The following is a 20986-nucleotide window of genomic DNA, read 5'->3' on the forward strand; positions in this document are numbered from 1 at the left end:
GCAGTAATGTAAGAAACACCACCACCTCACTCATCACTAATCCCTTCCCTCCGCACAAGGGGCCCCGTCAAGACCCCATGCCTCGCCAACCGCTCCCGATCCAGAAACACATACCCCCATCCTCTGGCCTCAGCCGTGCGCCTCCGCCCCACCAGCACCGTCCACTCGCCCTTCCCCAGCGCCCAGCGCCACGCCGCCGGCGCCCCGGAGGCATCATCGCGAAACAGACTCCCGGTCCAGCGCACCGCGCTCCGATGCCCGCCCAGCGTCCGCAGGAAATTCCCCAGATTCTGACTCGTAATCAGCCAGAGGTACCCGCGATCCGCCGCCTGCAGCATCCTTTGCCTCAGCACGGGATCCCGTTCCACCCAGGCGCGGTACAGCAGCGGCATGCCGTGAAACTCGCGGTCATCAGGCGGAAGCGGCCGCATCCCGTCCTCGAGCCGATGCAGCCGCACGCGATGCAGCTCGCGGTCGAGGAGCGAGTCGAACACCCCACGCAAGTACGTGGCCACGCAGAACAGCTGCTCCGCTTCCCAGGCCGCCAGCTGCGTGACCTGCTTACGCCAGGAAGCGTCCAGGGTGGCCTTGTACTCCTCCATCACGAACCCGCGCGCGGGCCCGCGGGTCGGGATCCTGCGGCGCGTGAGGGCCATTTCCCTGGTGCAGATTTCGTGCAGGTAGAAGGTTCGGATGACGCGGAGGTATTCCGCGCGGGAGGGGGGCCTGGGGGTCAGGGAGGGGAAGCGTTGGGCGAAGGTGGACCAGTTTTGGGTCAGGTAGTCTTCGACAAAGTGCATGATTCGGGAGTGGAAGTTGGTCATGGTCGTAAGGGCGCTGGGTTCGGAGGTGAGGCGGTATTGCCGGATGTCAGTGGCGGCGGATGACGACCAGCCCTGCACCTGCGCCAGGAGGCACTCGCAGGTCAGTGGGTCGGTGGCGGGGCATTTGCTAGGGTACAGGAGTTCGTACAGCCGGGCTGCGAGCGGGAGGATCTCCTTCGGGATCTGGGTGCGAAGGGGCTCGAGGAGGGTGGGGTCGGTCGCAGGGATAGTTCTGGGAGGATGGTTAGGGTTCGTGATGGGGTGCAGAACCGCAGCTTTGGGGATGGTTTGCTGCACGCTGCAGAGTACGATGGGCTGCAGCCTGAGGACATGGACACGAACAGGCACATTCACTTGTCCGGGCTCGCCGAGGCTGTGTCGACGAGCTGGGACTCGATGATAGTGGACCAGGGCTCGCACGGCCCATTGGGGTTGGATGAGGCTCGGCGCAGCCACCCCCTCTTTGTAGTACAACTGAGGTAAAGCCGGGATTCCATACTCCGAGAGGGCGAAGGACGGCCGAGTGCAAAGTAATGGTGCGCTCGCAGGCGCCGCAACATGGCGAGCGGAGCGATGGAGCGTTATAGGTGGCGGCTTCTTGGAGTCCGCCCGAGGTCTTTTGGCCGCGCGAGCACGCTCCTCGTCACAGATGAGTCCCCGCTTTTTGCTCGTGCTAGGCATAGTGTTGTCAGGATTGCTTGCCATGTTGGTCTCGTCTCGAGCTCGATGTCTGTTTCTATGCTTGACTCGAAAGGTGTCTATGCGATGGGACGAGAGCGCAAACACGCTTGAATAATAAACTAGAGTATGCGACGAAGGTTTACGGAGCCGATGAGTACTTGCACAGAGCCGACGCTTCACGCTGCGATTTATAGTCTGATAAAAGTGCCTTCAAGGAGGAAAGTGCCCGGGTCCAAACGCCAGACAATGCCGTTGCTGGAGAGGGTCGGTATCCTCGAAAGGATGCCTGAGACAATGCCTTTATTTATTGGCTGTGCGGTAAGCATTTATTATCTATGCTACGAGATAAGTATTCTCACTTCAAAGAATGTTAATGTGACTTTGAATAATGAAAATACTTGTTTGTTCAGGAGGCGAGCTTTTTCCATTGCTGGTAGGGACGCGCCTTGATCTCGGTGGATACTTCTTGTCAGGTTTGAGCAATCCTGTACCTGTTCTTTGTTGGATTTTGACCACCTTCGTGGTAAATGCTCCCCACAAGATCTGCTTGCTATACTGCCTGTGAACTCTTGATGCATAAGTATGTAGATTGGTCAATGGACATGGACGCAGGTACGGAGTCCTTCTATGTCACGTGACACCGTGACCCTATCTTAGCAGAACCGGTTTGTCATTGGGTGATTCTTGCCTTTATTGCTCCAAGAAAGAAAAGCAAAATCTACAGAAGTCTGCCATATCGGTCCGCAGCCACGTGAGCTGCCCACAGAGTGTTATAAGTACTGTCAACACAGACAAACACCCATCTCTCCCAGTCTATGCTGCACCCCTTCTTCCAATTCCTTTAAAACATGGTTCATCATTCCTTCGGAGGAACCTTCGCCGATTATGGGTCGATTGGAAGCGAGATCGAATCTCTCTTCTAAGTGCGGGTTAAGAAAGGACTAATACTCTACAGCTAACTGGCTCGCCCGTGATCTATGGTAAGTCATGCAAAGTATCTCTTGGTCTAATATGGCCCTCAGTGCTGAGAAACTAGCGAGTCAACATATGTCGTCCTAAAGATCTATGTTTCCGGTCAAGGAAGGGAGCATGAATTGAACGTCTATACGCATATGGACTCTATTGAAACAGACCATCCCGGCAAAAAGTTCGTTCGCAAATTATTTGATCATTTCTATGTTGACAAATGTGGATTTCGCCATCTTTGTCTGGTTCATCAGCCTTTGGGCATCAATACGTCCGAATTTCTGAGGCTTAGGAATGACCGACGAGTGACGCTCGAAAGTATCAAGTCTGTCATCCGTTAACTTCTCGGTGCCATGGATTTTCTACATTCTGTGGTCGGTCTCATTCATACTGGTATGAACACAGAGTACCGTACGAAGCTCACCTTGACCAAGATATCCAGCTGAACAATCTTCTTCTTCCGGCACCGTCTCCTGCCGCGCTTTCTGCCTTTGAGGAGCAAGAATTACAGAGACCCGCACCCAGGAAGATCCTTGAAGACCGAACGATATACACAACCTCCCACCTCCCTGCGGGAGACGGTCTCCCTCTTCTTAGTGATCCAGGAGAGGCCCGCTTTGGTGACGAGGATCATTCCGAGAGTATCATGCCTGACTACTATCGCGCCCCTGAAGTCATGCTCAAATCGAACTGGGATTACAAAGTTGATATCTGGAGTGTTGGCATGGTGGTAAGTCACTTTACTAACACCTCCTTTGTCTCGGATGAACACTGACAGAGCTTGGAAGGCATGGGATCTAGTCAGCCCGAACACCATCATTGAGGGTAAAGTCATAGATGGCATATTTGACGACGGGGCTCATATCGCAGAACTTGTTGCATTGCTTGGGCCTCCGCCGCCGGAGTTCCTGAAGAAGATGGACATGAGCTGGGTGTTCTGGGATGAGTCCGGTAACTGGAAGAACTTGGTTCCAATTCCCGACCGAACGTTCGAGAACTTGGCCGTCAACATTCAAGATGAGGATGTCGAAGGGTTTTTGGGGTGGTTGCGGCGAGCCTTGCAATGGAACCCTGCAGATCGCCCAACGGCGCTGGAGCTTTTGATGGACCCGTGGTTGATGAAGGGGCTTAAGCTGCGAAAGAAGCCCGTGGACAAGCCTCACGATGAATGATATCTTCTACATATTTCATGTACACATGCCGACCACGTGGATCAAGCTGTCAAGACCTTGCATCTCAGATGACGAATCGAACAATCTGTGTGACAAAACAGGAAAGAATATGTACAGCACCAAGCACAGGCTAGATAGAGGGCTTGGTATATTTTTCCTAACCCAGTTACATCTGGTTCGACTCCTGAGAAGAAGGCTACCCACCTAAGTTGTTTCGTCGCCTGTGATTCCACGTCTTTTCCCTTGCAATCTTATCTTATCAGGGTAGAATGCATTGTTTTTGAAGGAAGTTTGCTTCAATCCGACAATCTGGCCCGGAAGTGATGGATAAACCAGATCCGCCTGTGGGCCCAGCGCCATGGAACCAAGATCTTGGCAGTGAATAGTCTGTGTCCAGCCTAGCTGGATCAGGCTAGATCAGGCCGACCGCGAACCATTGCCGCGTCTTGGCGTTTTCCAGAATGCCCGACTTTGTGCTCTGATTGCTGGAGAAGGATCATCTACATTCCAGCTAGGCTGCTTTGGAACAATCCGCATTGAATACTGCCTCGGCTCGATCCCACCACAAGCCACAATCTCTGCGCTCAACGTCTGATTTGCAGCGCAGGTGCTGCTGATATATGCCTGCATCATGCCATATGTCACTTGACTTGTATGAATCCGACGGATAAGAGTTCAGTATACTCAGCTCTAAGCACAGGATGTCTCTGACTCGGCAGATGGTCCTGATGGAGCAGGCTCGTCAAGTCGCCACTTTCGATTCTACGCTCTTGACGCACATCATCCATGACGGGTAAGTTGGCATACAGGCCTCCGAACAATTTCCCGCGAAACGCGCCTCCTAAACCAATGCATTATTTGAACAGAGAGGAGAACGCCTCCTCCCGTCGCGCAGCCTTCGCTCGCGTCGAGACAGCCCTAGGCATAACCGACACCATGCAGCTCCCCCACCTCCACACCGGCCTCGACCGGAGGGAGCTATACCTGGAAGGCCTGCGCCGCGGCCGCGCCATCGTCACCGACATGTTACAACACAACCACACCCATTTCGTCAACCTGACCGAGCGCAGCCAACTCACCAACGCCACACCCTTTGGCCTGAACTTCCTCATGTTCCGCCGCACGATCAACCTACAGGGCACCGCCGAACAGAAACGGTACTGGCTGCCTTTGATCGATCGCATGGAGATCAACGGCTGCTACGCGCAGACGGAGCTGGGACACGGTAGCCATGTCCGTGGCATTGAGACCACCGCAACCTTCGACTCCGCCGCTGGAGAATTCGTCCTCAATTCTCCGACGGTAACCGCGACGAAGTTCTGGCCTGGGGGTCTCGGGCTCAGTTGCTCTCATGCAGTGGCCGCAGCCAGACTGGTGACTAGGGGAGTGGACCATGGCGTGCATTGGTTCGTCGTCCAGATCCGCGATAACTCCGACTCCACACCTATAAAGGGAGTGACGCTGGGAGACCTGGGCCTGAAGATGGCGTATAACGGTACGTGCAATGGCTATGCACACTTCAATCTCCTCCGCGTCCCCGGAAGTAGTCTGCTGGCGGCGCATACACAGGTGCTACCGGACGGAGCGTATGTGCGGAATGATGCAGGAGCCCAGGAGAACTTGGCGAAACAAAGTTATGCGACAATGCTGGAGGTGCGGCGCGTGGTGATCCACTGGGCAGCGTTTGGGCTGGCGCAGCCGCTGACCGTCGCGACGCGGTACGCAGTGGTGCGTGAGCAGGGCGCTCTCATGTTCTCTCAGCCTACTGTCCCGGAGCTTGCCATTCTCGAGTACAAGACGCAGCATCAACGGTTATTGACTCTTATCTCCCAGGCGTATGCTATCCTGTTTGCCTCAATGGAGCTTGATGACTGCTTTGAAGAACATCAGCAGGAGAAAAGAGAAGGAAAGATCGGCCGCTTATCATTTATCCATGCGGTCAGCGCCGGACTGAAAGCCTGGGCCACACAGGCTGTTGCTGCAGGAGCGGAGGAGGCGCGCAAGATGTGTGGAGGGCATGGATACCTCGTAATCTCGGGGCTACCGGAGATGGTCGCAACGGCGTGTGCAGCGGCGACCTTTGAGGGCGAGAACTATGTTATGTGGCAGCAGACGCTGCGCTATCTGTTCAAGCAGATTGGCGCTCTTCAAGCAGGAAGGATGCTGGACTCGGACATGACTGAGTCTCTCTCCGGATACCAGCAATGGCTGCAGGTTGAGGGAGATAAGTCCTCACCCTCACACCTCCTGCTTGACAGTAATCACCTTTCAGAGCCAGAAAAACTGCTGAAGATCTTCCAACATCATTTCCATCGACTCCTCTCTGCGGCACACTCTTTTTACGCCCAGCAAACCCGCACGTCGTCTCCAGCTGAAGCATGGAATGCATCCCTCCCACGACTTCTCCCCGCTGCACATTCGTACATAGAGTATCTCGTGCTGCACTCTATGCAACGTCGCGTGGCAGTCATCGGGAAGGCGCAGCCGAGCTTACTCCCCGTTCTCTCACGCCTCACGGAGTTATTCGCTCTGACGACCATCACCAACCCTGGCCCATCGTTCACCTCTATCTCCTTTGCCGAAGACCGCATTTTGACTGCCGACCACTTCCCACAGATGCGTGCGCGCATCGACGAACTTCTGGCGGCACTGCTGCCAGATATCATCGCTTTGACAGATGCCTGGGACTTCACGGATGCGAGTCTTTGTAGCGCGCTGGGATATCGTGATGGAAATGTGTATGAAAGGTTGATGAGCTGGACTAAACAGTTGCCGGTAAACCAGCAGGATTTGGCAAGGGAGGCATGGACGATCGAGGGCGGGATCGGGGAGTTTCTTCGAGATATCACATCTGGAACCAAATCTCGACTGTGACAGCCATGGTAAATTAGCCCATCGCGCTTCGAAATTCGACCCATCTCAATCTATGTGATGCAAATACGACGATATGATGTCTTAGCCTGCTTTTCAAAATGCCATTAGACGCAAACTGATGTTGAGACGCCGCCAGTGTGAGAGCTTCTCATCTGTTTGCTCTGCCATGATAATGTCTAACAGTTGAAGATAGTGCCTGCAAGTGCAAGAACGGGCCGGAAAAGAATCAATATGAATAGCTGGAAGACATCACAAGTCGGCATTTCGTACGTTTAGGAATAGAATTCTTACTTCAATCCATGCTAATCTATCGCAGTGGGTCAGTATGGGCCCGCTAGCCCTAAGGCAGAAACTTTACTTTCCTAAACGGGCGCAAACACGCGCCGCAGGATGGAGAGCCTCCGAGTTCGCCGATAAATCATGACCTTTCCGAGGCTATCGCGACAGTGAAATGGAGTTTTGCCATCAGAGCGATTCTGTGAGACTCGTCTGTCAATTGTTTCCGCATTACAAAGCGAGGGTTGAGGTCGCTGAGTGCGTTGGGTGACAACTACTTGACCTGGATACTTCCCGGTTAGCACTACCTTGAAGACCGATCATCATTGAGCGCAACATACTAATAAAGGAGACTCACTATGCACCAAGTCGTGTTGCTCTTTAGAGAAGACCCCTTGTTGGTAGTGAGTTGACGGCCGCAATGCACTGTCAATTATCTGTTTTGGTTGACTCACCGAACTACCCTTGCATATTGAGTGGAGTCAGGGGTTTACAGTCACCTTGGGTACACATACTCCTATAGTCCTATTAGTATCTAGGATGCCTTCCTACAGAGCGTCACGCCTGCTGGCTCTCTTCACCCTTCAATTTGGGGGACTACATTCTCTTAGCAATCTGTTGACCGACAGCAGCACCATGATCGATTCTGCTTCCTACCAGCCTGTCGACAACCTCAAGCCACAAGCAACAGCTAGATCAGTTAGTGACGCAAGCCGGGATGAAGAGGTATCATCACACCAATGGCTTTCTATAGCACGACCTACTTGGAAAACCATAGAAGCACCTCGTCATAGAGCAACCGGGGGGCAGAATTGGAACCATCCCAAATCCAATATATGGAAAGTCATGGCGTGTTGCTGGAGCTTTTTCGTGATGGGTGCAAATGATTCCGCTTCTGGTGTACGTCGCATCCAAGCCACGTTAGGATCCTGCTTTAATTGATCATCCGGTATACTGATACATATAGCCTTAGCCACTGCTTCCAGAAGTAAGGATGTGCTCCTTGGTCCCTGCCCCGAAATTGGTGCTCATATCTTCCAGCTTCGATCATATTACGAACTCTCTTATATCGCCGTCTCAGTCATCTTCCTTTCTCCACTCATAGGATACGTCGTGGCAGCAATTGTGGACACCAAGATATACCAGTGCATGGGACGGCGAGGGGTAGCAGTCATAGCTCCTGCGTGTCATCTCGTCGCCTACATCATCAATTGCTGTTATCCGCCATACCCCGTTCTCGTGATTACCCTCGCATTGGCCGGGATCGGAAACGGGTTGACAGATTCCGCCTGGAATTCGTGGGCCAGCAGCATGAAGCATGCAAGTCAGGTCCTCGGATGTCTGCACGCTGCGTTCGGGCTGGGCGCTGTCATGACACCTCTTGTGCTGACTTCACTGGTCTCACAAGGTGGTCTACCATGGTACTATTTTTACTATGTCATGGTGAGCTTTCCATCCGCATAGACAACGCACAACACTAACGCGATCCAAGATCGGCTGTGCTGCAGTCGAGCTGATAACCTCAGTGGCAGCTTTCTGGGACATGTCTGCTGCTACTCCAACACAGCTTCCGGCAGATTCATGGAAAGCAGAACCCATCATCCAACACAGCGATTTACGAGACACACTATCCCAGAACCCATCCGCTCGAGTCACATGGATCTGCTCAGTCTTCCTCTTTCTCTACGTGGGCATCGAACTCGGTCTCGCCGGCTGGGCAGTCACATTCATGGCCGATGTCAAGCACGAAGCCCCGTTCGCGAGTGGCCTAACCGCCGCCTGGTTCTGGCTCGGACTCTCTCTCGGAAGGATAGCGCTGGGCTTCGTTACCCCCCGACTCGGAGAAAGGCTTGCCATCATCGTAGGTTCTCCCGACTCTGCACCACCTTTTACGCTAACGATGTTACAGTTGTATATCCTGAGTGAGGTCGCGTGTGGCCTCGTCATACATTTCGTCCCCAACGTTGTTGTCGCGGCCGTTGCCACCGCGATGCAAGGGTTCTTCCTGGGACCCCTCTTCCCAGCCATTGTCTACGCCACGGTGAGGCTTCTTCCTGAGCACATGCACGTAACTGCTGTCGGCGTCGCGACTGGATTTAGTAGCTTGGGCTCATCTATTCTCCCGTTCTTGGTTGGTGTGGTTGCGGAAGCTCATGGGGTGAGACTGCTTCAGCCATTTGTTATGGTTTTGTCAGCTCTGATTCTGGCTTTGTGGGTGTGTCTTCCTCGTTTTCCGAACATCGGCTCGGTGCGTGGAGCAGATGAGGCAATTTGTATGCAGCATACGTTCTATCATGGACCCTGACCTTTGTCATTAGGGGAGGTCAAGCTCTAGATGCAGGCGGCTTTGGACAAAAGCTCTCTTAGGCTATTAGGAAGGGCAATTATTGGCGTATACATCTCTTCCTTTGATAAATCTGATACTTCTGCACTTCTAGTAAACATCACATTCTTAGCCCTGGATAGTCCTCGCCATTCCATCGAACTATACCTGCCGACGGTGTCTGCACTTCTCTGGCCTGTACCACTATGCGTGTAAACATCAAGTCTCTTTTCGTACTCATCCTCGCTCTCAGCGGCGTGGCTTGCTACCCCATTGCAAAATCCCCAATGCACGCGGACGCGGGGATATTCGATCTACCCGAACGCGACCTTGTCCCCCGCGCCAAACTTCGACCAATCAACTGCGGTGGTCAGAGGTTCAATAGAGATGAGATCAATGGTGCAACAAAACAAGCCCGGATCGTAGAGGAAGCCAAGGCGAGAAACCTGGACGGGTACTTGTAGTACCCGGAACGGTATGAAAACCATGAGAAGCTCTTTGTCTCAACCAGTAACCTGCATGAGTACCCTCTTACCTCTGGTGACGTCTACTCTGGCAGTAAGTCGTCTCTATTTCTTTTGTTTTCCGGTGAGAACGCAATCTAAAGCACTGAATCAGCGAGGCTAATTTTCTTCGGACAGAGGGCGAGCCGACAGCGGGTCTTTATCGAGTGGTGGTAAACGAGAAGTATAAGTTCATGGGCATGCTGGAGGCATAAGCAATAAGTTCAAGTCGTGCGAGGTGGAATAGGAGACTATGGAGGCCTTATATCTGCACGCGCAACCATGTGGGAGTACGGGCATAGTTGTCTTGTCCTTTTCGGTTACGGACAAGATGCCTTAGCTTACACATTATGATCTTTGGCGATGTGTCCACCAATGTTTGTGTTCATCATCTGCAGGGATAGTATACTGCAAGTTCAATCATCCTTGGTAACAGAATTTGACAAATTCGACGTTTTCTAAGTCTCACGACAAACCTCACCCCATGTATACGTGTATAACCAGCATAACTGGCTAGTTTTGGGAATGTTGCGAGCCAGCCCGCTATCCCCGTTCCCGCCAGTTCCATCCGTACACGGATATAACAATGAATGATGGTCTATTGATATCATGTTCAATGATCTTCTATGTAACAACCCCCCTCGACTCTCAACCTTTCGTCCCACCAGCCTGGCCAGCCCCGATAGGGTTGTATCTTCGCGTGGTAATGGAGAAAACCACGTTGCCCGCCGCGGCTTCGATCACTCCCCGTGCGTACCGGAGCTGCGCCTCACTCAGCGCATCCGAGCGACGCAAACTCTCCAGCTCTGCATGCATTTGACCTTCTGTCTGCGTGAGAAGGCTGCTGATGACGATCTTAGCGGAACGCGCGTCAATGGCGAGGACCTGCTCCAGATATCGCACCGCGTTCGCACACGTCTCGGAGTCACGTCGCTCCTTGTCGTAGGAGAACAGGTCGTTGGTCATAATGATGTGATCCATGGCCAAGCCGATTAACGGGGCTAGCGGTGTCTCCTCAGCTGGTGAGAGGTGGATTTCGTTACCGAACTTCACGGCGGCCAGGATATAGCTGGGCGGAGAGAATGAAGTTAGCTATCGATTTCCGAACGCGACGTGAGGATACGAGTCACTTACTCTCGTCCGATATCAACTGCCCGGTAGTCAAGATAATCTCTGAGGGAAGTGAACTGGTCTCGCATTGTCGACCGCATGAACGCCATCCACGTTAGATATCCCCGAATAAGCCCTTCTCCCTGACCACTAATGCGCAGCATCTGTTGAGCTAGGCGAATAAACATATCGGAGGAGTCTGCAGCGTCTTTGAGTGGATGAGCAAGAATATCGGCCCAGCTCGCTGTCACTTTCTCGATGATTGTTGCACTCTGATATCGGGTGTTAGCCTCCTCCGTCGCATGCAGTGTTTGCAAAATTACCTCGTGCGGTGAATCTGACGACTCCAGGATATCTGCCAGACAGGATGTCAGCAGCTAAAGTCTGTGCCAAAAGATGTACCGCGAGCCATACCATCATGAATCCAGAGTATCAGGTTGAGCTGCGAGATAATCTCGATCTCTTCGGAAGAGCAGTTAGGGTTCATATACACGGCCGCACTCGACGCGTTCACGATCCGCTCCACCTCCTTGTTCGAGAGCGCTATCTCCGCGTCATCCGTCTCGGGCTTAATGGATCTGCCCTTCGTACTATTCGCACGGTTAATCCGCTTGATCTGTTGGAGAAGTGTCTTTCCGGCATCCTCGGCCTCGCTCCAGAATCTGCACTGCCGCGCCGCAGGGAAGGAGCTTCTCCAAGGGAGGTGTAATGCGACCGGGTCAATTGTGACGGAGTTTGGTCTTTGCTCGTTTTCGTTCGGGATGCCGGTCGACAGAAAGTCGTACTCAGAATGAACTGAGGCAGGACAACTGATCGCACCCAGAGGATCATTCCGGTAGGAGATCGGTCGCAGTGGTTGAGGTGTCATTATGCTTATCTGGAAAGATACAAGGGAATCGGAGTGATGCCTAGCGTCTGGATCTGCTGATCGGCTGCTGAGAGTTACAGAGGGATCGCATGGCCTAAATACTGGTCGAACATGTTACACAGAGAAGCCGACTACGAGGTGGCGGAGTCGCCGATGTCCGGTGGCTTTGGTTTCTGCAGTCTAGGTTTGCGATGTGTTCAACGCTGAAAGCTGAATCAGTGAGTGTGGATAAGTGAGGCTAGCTGTCATTCCTGTGATGTGTGAGATAATAGCTGAAGTCCTGGCAGAGTCCATCGGCTATCATGCCCTGCCTCAATGCAGAGCATGGCAAGCCACCCCGGTCCGGGTTAGTCGGGTCGGACTAGTTTGAGCACAGAGGTCAGGGGGTGCAGATGCCCTTCAGTCATTCCGCTCAGTTGCCTGCTTGCTCTACCCAGCAGGATGTGTCTTTCGACCTTGTGGAAAGATACGCAAACAACTGGCCGAGACGCGATCTCATCCTTTCCGGACCTGATATTGACAGTATAATCCAGGGTAGAGCCTCTCCTCTCCCTGGTGCAGAGCAGTCTGGATCGAAGATCCACAATTTGCCACCGAAGCTTGTCAAAGCGTTATCAACACGGTGCAGACAGTATCGGGCAGGCATATCAAACCGATGAGATGGAAATTCGAAGCGATCACCACGTGCTGCAGGCCAGTGGCGGACTAGGGCTCGGGGCCGATCAAGCCCGTAGAGGCTAATGCCCAGTGCAATTTTGTGCTGACCGCATGTGACCTGCGGGTTGATCACAGGGGAGATAATAGCCGACCAATTATTTTTGGCTTAGGACCTACAGCAAACACCTGTTGTCTTGTTGTTTTTTCTCAGGGGGGGCTGAATGCCGAATGACTCGGGGCAAGAAGATCTGGCTTGCTGAACCGGTGTTTGCCAGTTGTCTCATGTCCGCGCTATGGCCCTTGTATCCTCAGCTCCTCCTTCATTATCCACTATGATGCTAACACAAACACACTTGTTCGGGATATCCGTGTGCCGACCCATGGGTCTAGGAGTTGTCAAAGATCATCGCGTGCTTATTTTGCCCGGATTGGTGATCTTGGCCACCGTCGGCAAGGATATCCCCGATAGAAAGCGAGCCGTCTCGGCGTAGCCAAGCAGCTGAAGATTTTGTCTGGCTTTATGACCTCGCACGATACGCTACCTCAACCGATCTGGTACTACGGAGTACATACGATCAAGTTAAGATGAAGATTGAGGGATCACAATTACTTAGACTGCCCTGTTGCAGCCGGACAACCTCGGCTTCCTTCCGCATCTTGCGAAAGTGAAGATGGGTACTGCGTCCGTCTCAACTCCTCGGATGTCTCATATGAAGTCTCAATCGATCCTCGTGTTTATGTGCTACTAGGTACGGACGAGCCGTCCGACCCGCACTAGATGATGATTCTCTATCTCTGTCTGTCAGACAACTTGAAAATACGTGCCTAGTGCGACACAAGTGACGGAAATCCCAATTTTGCAATAATGCAGTGCTAGCCGTTCGCTAGCTGCACTACCGCTAACCATTGTGACCCTTGAAAGTAGCTGGATCAATCGCTGAACGACGTAGAAAAGCTATGAGTCCTGACGACTGGTTGCCGCTTCCGGGAGGCCAACTCACGCGACGCTTGGTCTCACGCACAGCTGGCATGAAATGCTGGGGCATGGCCCTAGCCGTGGCGTTCAGTGCTATGCTCTGGGAGATGGGTTGCAGTGTTCCTTTCTGTCACCGCAATTCATCAACGTCAAGTGCACTCCAAAGTATGGTCATAGAGGTCCTCAACGGCAATTTTCCATCTTGTTTATCCCTGGTGCTGACAACCACTGGGATAGATTGCGCCTGCAAGTTAGGAGTCTTTCGTCCGACCGATCCCCAGTATAGTGCGTCGATTCTCCATCAGAAGATCACACCCGCCTAACGCGACAAGCTACAAGGTGATATCCACCACGCGGTTTGTCTTATGGAAAGCAACCTCTCGAGTTTGAGCCTTTAGGGAATAATCTGGATCATGGGTGGATGCGGAGCTCTGGCATACTGATGATAAGCAGGACGCGACCAAGATAGAGGCCGACCAAGCCTTTCGGATTAATCGAGAATCGGCGCTGTCGGGACGTGGCTAATGCCGACTGTCGACAGAAGAAAGATACCGAAATATACGCCGGGCAATGTGATCGACAAAGGTGAATGACCAACCAGCCAGTGCAAAAGACGGCCGTGGAATGGTGGACTGCGTTCCAAAACTGGAGACACCCGCGAAATCCATTATCTGAGAAGCCATGGCTGCACATTTCCTGGGAGAAGTTGACACCTGCGTCGGCGACCGGCATGACAGCGAATGACCCACTAAAGAAAAAGGTAGAATGGTGGACCTCATGTCAAAAGTCGCGACAGAGGAGATCCAACATTTGAGATTCCATGGCTGCCTGCCCATTTCGGATCACCCCGAGCCGAACCCCATACCGGCGGTGATGGGGCCTCTTTGGGATTCAAACACCCCGTCTCGGCGACCGACCGACCGACCGACAGGAACCATCAATCATGAGTCCGAGAGTGGTCAGTGCATACCTTTTCGATTGACTAGATTCATTGCCACTGAATGCAGGACCTGGTGGCGTTCCCGACGGCGGACAATACTCAATCCCGGGGAGATGTGGGGTGAGACGCCACGCCTGAAATTGAGACCGCGACTGGTTTTCCAGTAACCGTTGGGCGGCATTAAGATCTTGCAATACATGGCAAGCAGTATCGAATATTTGAGTTCGGGCGTATCGCAATGATCAAGTGCAAATTGACATTGTCCTTGTACTTGCATGGAGTCAGGGACTTTTCCGAGTCCTCCGGTCTCCATCCCGTGATCACCACCGACCCTAGCAGCCCCCATCCGCATTGCATCCATCGGAACCCAACAAATGGAATGACAGCCAACAGACAGCGGCCCATTAATCGATCGACCCTCGATTTCCAGACTATCATCTGTTTTTGCGACCAAGGGAGCCATGACCTGCCGGTCACGTCACCCCACAACAGTCTCGGGGTCGAGACCGGAGACCAGAATATGTGATGTATGCATGAATGAGAACAACACAATCACATCAATCTGAGCCACCTCACATGGTGTATCACTGACATGCACCTTGGCAGGGCTGAATAACAGGGCCATAACAAGGCCGGTGCATGGCCGAGCAATCCCTCTGAACCCGAACCGAATGAAATCATCGCTCGGGATCTTGGCTGATGCAATGATGCAGTATTCCCTTGAGTCCCACTTTTCGTAGTCTCGGTGAGGCTTTCGTCCTGAAGCCCATGCTAGGCAGCATTCCTGCGACATGCGGGGTAGAACTTTGATAGGAGAAATCGCTGGCCACGTTACTTTGCGAGTCAGCATTTGTACAGAAACCAAAGGCAAGGGCGACGGACTGGAATCTGCGGGGAAGAATAAACCATGGACAAGGGGACGAACATACAGGGGTGCAGGTACGCAGTAGAAAGTGCCCAACACCAGGGAACCCAGAAAGGGGTCAGAAGGCAAATTTACTGCACCCAAACTTGAGATATGAAAGGATGAGATCAGTGATTGGCAATCCGGTCATGCAGCCCCCCAGCCCTGAGTCCAAAGACCCCATCCGAGCCAAACCTGCTTCGTGATCCGTAAAGCTCATTGGACGACTCGGCTGAGTCAGCACTCAGGGCCCGATGCAGCGATTTTGACCGTCAGAGTCTCTCACCAAGAGTCATCCATCGGTGGAGAAAGATAATTGGAGACTGGAGAGAAGAGTACGGCTTCGAAGTCCTCAAAATGGCAGGTGGCGATCCAGTCGACTTGGACATCGACGCGACATGTCTGTCAACTATTTGGGCCGGTTCATCATGCAGCCTGGAGGGCATCTCGCCGAGTCCACCTCGCACCACGACACTGGGCTGCCAAGCGATCAAGTCATGACCGGTGGAGCACTCCAAGACCCTACTCCTGTGTGTCCGGCGAGTGCTCAATGTCAGGGCTTCTGTGGCCCCTCTGATCGTGGGGCTGCCATGACAATCATGCTGGCCAGAGTGGGTCGCAAGAGCGATGACATGGTATAGTGTCTGCTGGCTCAGGCCCTTTCGGCACTTGCTGCTTTGCCTCCAGCATGAATCCCACGTAGACAGTCGAAGAGGATAAATACCCTAGGGTGGGTTCATGTCCTGGGGAGGATACTTTGCTGCACCTTGATCGCATTCTTTGTGTACTAGACATTAACGGCCGGCATGCATTGGGTTTCCACCTGGCTTATTCCTCTTCTAGCTTCCGAGTCTCTGGCACGGAGTATCGGAAGCATCCAGCACCTTTCCACGCGACAGACGACCAAGTATGCGGTGAAGCAGCCGCCGTTGACGACGAATTGGACAGACCAAGTGGGCACCAACCCCTGGCCTGAGTATCCTCGACCGCAAAGACAGCGGTCGGACTGGAAGAATCTGAATGGCATCTGGCAGTACCAGGCTGCAACGAGTCTGGATGCGGTGCACAGTCCGCCATTCGGCCAGGCGCTTGCTCAGGAAGTGTTGATTCCGTCTTGTCTCGAGAGCGGATTGTCGGGTAGGTTTAGCAATTCATCTTCGGAGCACAGAAGCTGATTCGATTGTTGTAGGCATCCAAGCAAAGTCGGCATTCTACTCTTGGTTTCGCACCAACTTCACCGTCCCAAGCTCATGGAGCGGGCAGAACGTGTTGTTGAACTTCGGGGCCGTAGACTACGAAGCGACTGTCTTTGTGAACGGACAGCAAGCAGGTTTCAACCGTGGAGGTTACTTCGAATTCACAGTGGACATCACCCCGTTTGTCAATGCGACGACGAACAATGAGCTGTACGTAGATCGCAGCTGCAGCCCGCGACCTGCCCCAGCTAACAGAATGCCTACAGCCTGGTCTACGTCCACGATCCGACCGACAGCAACGACTACGTGATCCCTGTCGGCAAACAGCACCTCGTCCCCAGTCACATCTTCTACACCCCCTGCAGTGGAATCTGGCAGAGCGTCTGGATCGAGTCCGCGCCTGCCAACTACATCACGCAGCTGGACTTGAGCGGCGACATGCACGGACAAGGTAAGCGGCTGTCTGCCCTACAAACCCTACTTCATCCACCGTACACTAACCACCCAACCAGTCAACGTCACCGTCCACAGCGCCACCGGCAACAGCACCTCCGTGCACATCGCCATCCACGAGGGCGACTCGGAGATCGGGTCCAGCAACGGCACCTCCGACCAGCCGTTCCAATTCAACGTCACCAACCCCAAGCTCTGGTCTCCCGACTCGCCCAACCTCTACAACGTGACCGTGGCCCTAGGCGAGGACACAGTCGCAAGCTACCTGGGTTTCCGGACCATCTCGCGGGGCGAGGTCGACGGCATCGAGCGGCCGTTGGTGAACGGCAACTTCACATTTCTATTTGGCACGCTGGACCAGGGCTACTGGCCCGACGGGCTGTACACGCCGCCGAACCGCGAAGCCATGGAGTACGACCTGCGCGTGCTGAAGGATCTGGGCTTCAACATGGTCCGCAAACACGTGAGCCTACCCCTACCCACCCAGCCCCTCAACCAGACACTAATCGCAACAGATCAAACTCGAACCAGCCCTGTACTACCGCGCCTGCGACGAGCTCGGCCTCCTAGTCATCCAAGACATGCCGTCGCTCCGCCCGCTCGAGAACGACGCCAGCGGCGCGACGATCCTCCCGAACGAAGCCCAGCAGCAGGAATTCGGCCGCCAGCTCGAGCTGATGATCCAGCAGCTGAAGAGCTACCCCAGCATCTTCGCCTGGGTGATCTACAACGAAGGCTGGGGACAGATCACCTCGTACTACCCGGAATTCCCGCTGACAGAGCGCGTCAAACAACTCGATCCGACGCGGCTGGTCGATTCCACCTCGGGATGGCATGATCACGGCGCCGGGGATTTCCACGTACGTTTGCCCTACTTTTCCATTCTTTCCCACCAGAGCAATCGCGCTGACATGGCTTCATGGGAAGGACAACCACCACTACGCGAACCCCCAATGCGGCACCCCGTTCTACTCCATCGACTCGACACCCTACGACCCCACCCGGATCGCGATTCAGGGCGAATTCGGCGGCCTGGGACACAACGTCTCGATCGAGCAGTACGCTTTCCTTTCCCTTCTCCCCATCTTCCCAACCACCCATCCGTTCCCACCCAGCACTCCACATCCCCCTTCCCAACTGCACAGACATCCCCAGAATCCCATCCAACTAACCAGCGATAGCCTCTGGAACAACCCCACCGCAATCCAAGCAATCAACCAAACCTACGAGATGGACCTCGACCTCGCCGCCTGGAACTACCGCAGCCATGTGCTGCTGACCGAGCTGCAGGACCAGGTCCGCCGGTACGCGTGCAGCGCGGGCGTGTGGACGCAGACGACGGACGTCGAGGGCGAGGTCAACGGGCTGATGACCTACGATCGCCGCGTGAAGCGCGTCGACGAGCGGCAATGGCGGGATGATATTCAAGGGCTGTATGAGGCTGCTGCTGCGAGAGGCAATTCGTGATTGATGGGGTGGGAGTTGGTAAGGAGAGAACGGAGGTGGACTCGCGGGACGAGAACACCTGCTCGCGCGCGTTGCATTTCCTTGTGAGGTGTAGCGGAGGATGGCGTTGCTTTTGGCAAAGCCTTTGCATGTTTCATCAGAATGTTGCATAGCATATAGCATGGCATAGCATATTGCATAGCATATATCATCAGACACATGAGGTTAAGTTGATCAAACAGATCGGGATCTATAGCAAATACTATCCAAAGTACAAGGAGAAAGAAGTTCATCTTCAAAAGAGATACATCTTCTGTGGCGGTACGTAGTATCAACTGGCTCATAAGTCACGAGCACGCACGGCCGGCTTCATTCATAGAAATTACGGCAATATCGGCAAGGTTGTCAGCCATGCTACAACAAGAGCTGAAATTCAATGGTCCTGGACTAGTCACAAGATTCTAGCCAGCCTGTCATCCCCTTCAAATATCGGTACCCACTGTCCATATCAGGTCAGTCCTGCTATGTCGCGTTCAAACCTCCGCTCGCTCCTCCGCCCGCTTTTCACCAGCTGAGACCGTCTCGGTGTGCTCGGTGTGAGAGTGGCCCGGCGCAATCTTCGACTCCAAATCCACATGGCCGCGCTCCATCTCCTGGACCGCACTGGTCTTGACTCTGGTCTTCCAGGCTGGAGTCCCGAGATACTTGATGCCATTGGGGTCTTCAAACATGGCCTCCGTTTCTTCCAGGGTCTTTCCGGCGGTCTCGGGGAAAATGAAGTAGAAGTGGATGAACATGGCAGTGTTGAAGACGCCAAAGATGATGTACGTCTTCCAGCGGATATTGGCAAAGGCAGTCGGGGTGAACAGTCCCAGCGCGGTGTTGAACGCCCAGTTACCCGAGGTGGAGAGAGCGACACCTTTTCCACGGAGACGGAGCGGGAAGAGCTCGGGCGGGTACGTCCACGAAACGGGGCCAAGGGTGGGGGCGTATGAAGCTAACGGAGACGGGGGTGTTAGAGTAGATCAGATCCATCACGTGGGGTTGAGCATGGCAGGAATAGTAAATCCTCGTACGTACCAACGAACAAGTAGGTGCAGGCGATCAATCCTCTGGCCGCCGCCCCGTGTAGACGCATCGATTCCGCCGCAACACCGTCAATCCCACCCGGAACCACCTCCCCATGCACGGCCATAATACCCGCATTTGTATACATCCAGATCGCCATCAAAGCCGACCCCACCAGTAAGGGAAGTCTTCGACCCCAACGGTCCATCCAGATCAGAGCTGGGAGAGTCATCAGCACGTTGATGATGTACTGAATGGACGAGGCCAGCAGAGTCGAATTGCCCGTGTATCCGGCCATGGAGAAGAGATAGGTGATGTAATACACTATTGACACGATCAGCCAAGGCAGACTGCCATCACGAGGTCATACATACTCATCACGTTCATGCCCGTTAGCTGCGACCAGATCTGCGTGAACAAGCCGATCAGGGTCCGGTTCAGCATTTGCGGCTTGAATAAATCCAAATAGGTGACGTTTTTGTACTGTCGCTCGAGCTCACACATGTCGCGAATGTCCTGCATCTCCAGGGCGACGAAAGGATGATGCAAGTCGCCTTTGGCATGAACCAGCGCCAGGACGCGATGGCATTCCTCCCACCGGTCTTTTCGTGCCAGCCAGCGAGGGGACTCGGGCAGCAGCAGCATCCCTCCGAGCAAGAACACGGCCGGGAGCATCTGCAGACCCCACGGAACACGCCACGAGGCGGTGCTGTAGTTGTAGGACTTCTGTCCACCGATGTAGGAGCATCCGTACGAGATACTAACACTTCTGTGAGCGACAGATCCGAAGCAAAGGGCTGCTGAGTGAGAGTCGCGGGCCTTACTAGAACATTATCAAGATCCCCCATGTGATGGCCCACTGTTGCATGCCGACGAACCGACCACGCTTCGAGGGGGGAGATAGTTCGCTGATGTAGACCGGAACCTGTGCCGATTCGATCCCGACCGACAAGCCGTTGATGATACGACCCACCACCAGCATGCCGATGTTCTGGGACGCACAGATGATAATTGATCCGATCAACCTGCAGACCATTGACTTTTGATTAGTGTGAAGGGAATCATGATATCCTACCGGAAAGCACACACTCACCAGATAACACAGCCAACCATGATGGAGGTCTTTCGCCCAATCCGATCGGAAAGCGGACCGGAGATCAAGGCGCCCAGCCACGAGCCAGCTGCCATGGCAGCAGTGATGCCACCTTGGTTCAGAGAGGTCGGACCCGAACAGTCCTCATCGTCCGTGAAGGGAGGTCCCTGCGGACCCTGGTTGAAGTAGCATTTGTAGGCGTTCTCATTGAGTTGGGCGGACAAGGACGAGATATCGAAGCCAAAGAGGGCGCCACCAACGACGGAGACACCCGCAATCACGTAGATGTTGCCAACCAGCATGATGGGTGGGTGTTGAGGGAGTGACCGTGTAGAAAGAAAAGGTGGAAACACGAGGGAGACAAGAAAGAAGACCAAGGGACCAAGAGGGAAGCCATGGGCTCAGCTCCCTTCAAATAGTGTCTGACTGTCAGGTGCCCGTCATTCACTCCTCCCTTCTTCCTCACCTCTTCCTTCCCCAGGATTCACACATCTGCTACCAACCTTGAAACCCCGCAGCCCGGAAAGTTTCAGGCCATCGTGCCACGCCCCAGGAACTTTCTACAGCGCTACGGTCCCATCGCCTGTCCGTGGGCTGATTGGGTCCCCAGTCCTCTGCGGTGACGAGCGTTTGAGAGCGATAGTGAAGAGGGATCG

At 53.9% G+C, this 20986-nt stretch overlaps 9 protein-coding genes across 9 annotated transcripts; 5 read left to right on the top strand and 4 right to left on the bottom strand.

Moving 5' to 3' along the window:
- Positions 1-26: 26 nt before the first annotated feature.
- Positions 27-1529, bottom strand: BO86DRAFT_398216 (uncharacterized protein; the record flags this gene model as incomplete). The annotated part of the gene is made up of 1 exon (XM_025673535.1): positions 27-1529. One exon carries the CDS (start codon positions 1527-1529, stop codon positions 27-29), a length of 1503 nt encoding a protein of 500 aa, XP_025529069.1.
- An 824-nt stretch (positions 1530-2353) lies between these two features.
- BO86DRAFT_426977 (kinase-like protein) lies at positions 2354-3643 on the top strand (the record flags this gene model as incomplete). The annotated part of the gene is made up of 4 exons (XM_025675541.1): positions 2354-2394; positions 2542-2807; positions 2906-3201; positions 3260-3643. The coding sequence occupies 4 exons, from the start codon at positions 2354-2356 to the stop codon at positions 3641-3643; spliced, it is 987 nt and encodes a 328-aa protein (XP_025529070.1).
- Positions 3644-4341: 698 nt separating this feature from the next.
- On the top strand, positions 4342-6522 carry BO86DRAFT_335935 (acyl-CoA oxidase; the record flags this gene model as incomplete). Its single annotated transcript, XM_025668894.1, has 2 exons — positions 4342-4436; positions 4510-6522. 2 exons carry the CDS (start codon positions 4345-4347, stop codon positions 6515-6517), a joined length of 2100 nt encoding a protein of 699 aa, XP_025529071.1. The 3' UTR covers positions 6518-6522.
- An 888-nt stretch (positions 6523-7410) lies between these two features.
- On the top strand, positions 7411-9098 carry BO86DRAFT_359363 (MFS transporter; the record flags this gene model as incomplete). Its single annotated transcript, XM_025669775.1, has 4 exons — positions 7411-7693; positions 7835-8236; positions 8286-8654; positions 8703-9098. The coding sequence occupies exons 1-4, from the start codon at positions 7430-7432 to the stop codon at positions 9096-9098; spliced, it is 1431 nt and encodes a 476-aa protein (XP_025529072.1). The 5' UTR covers positions 7411-7429.
- Positions 9099-9322: 224 nt separating this feature from the next.
- On the top strand, positions 9323-9834 carry BO86DRAFT_398220 (uncharacterized protein; the record flags this gene model as incomplete). Its single annotated transcript, XM_025673536.1, has 3 exons — positions 9323-9570; positions 9628-9674; positions 9758-9834. The coding sequence occupies 3 exons, from the start codon at positions 9323-9325 to the stop codon at positions 9832-9834; spliced, it is 372 nt and encodes a 123-aa protein (XP_025529073.1).
- A 433-nt stretch (positions 9835-10267) lies between these two features.
- On the bottom strand, positions 10268-11597 carry BO86DRAFT_426991 (terpenoid synthase; the record flags this gene model as incomplete). The annotated part of the gene is made up of 3 exons (XM_025675542.1): positions 10268-10688; positions 10754-10979; positions 11132-11597. The coding sequence occupies 3 exons, from the start codon at positions 11595-11597 to the stop codon at positions 10268-10270; spliced, it is 1113 nt and encodes a 370-aa protein (XP_025529074.1).
- Positions 11598-14075: 2478 nt separating this feature from the next.
- On the bottom strand, positions 14076-14765 carry BO86DRAFT_53467 (uncharacterized protein). Its single transcript, XM_025677450.1, has one exon. The coding sequence runs from the start codon at positions 14631-14633 to the stop codon at positions 14190-14192; it is 444 nt and encodes a 147-aa protein (XP_025529075.1). The 5' UTR covers positions 14634-14765; the 3' UTR covers positions 14076-14189.
- A 1115-nt stretch (positions 14766-15880) lies between these two features.
- On the top strand, positions 15881-18190 carry BO86DRAFT_309678 (putative hydrolase; the record flags this gene model as incomplete). The annotated part of the gene is made up of 7 exons (XM_025667827.1): positions 15881-16211; positions 16264-16480; positions 16537-16721; positions 16783-17186; positions 17239-17583; positions 17651-17781; positions 17905-18190. 7 exons carry the CDS (start codon positions 15881-15883, stop codon positions 18188-18190), a joined length of 1899 nt encoding a protein of 632 aa, XP_025529076.1.
- Positions 18191-18702: 512 nt separating this feature from the next.
- On the bottom strand, positions 18703-20632 carry BO86DRAFT_309635 (sugar porter family MFS transporter; the record flags this gene model as incomplete). The annotated part of the gene is made up of 5 exons (XM_025667823.1): positions 18703-19166; positions 19250-19561; positions 19612-19997; positions 20062-20262; positions 20331-20632. 5 exons carry the CDS (start codon positions 20630-20632, stop codon positions 18703-18705), a joined length of 1665 nt encoding a protein of 554 aa, XP_025529077.1.
- Between the last annotated feature and the right edge of the window lie 354 nt (positions 20633-20986).

Source organism: Aspergillus japonicus (genome assembly GCF_003184785.1).
Source record: "Aspergillus japonicus CBS 114.51 unplaced genomic scaffold BO86scaffold_15, whole genome shotgun sequence".
NCBI lineage: Eukaryota > Fungi > Ascomycota > Eurotiomycetes > Eurotiales > Aspergillaceae > Aspergillus > Aspergillus japonicus.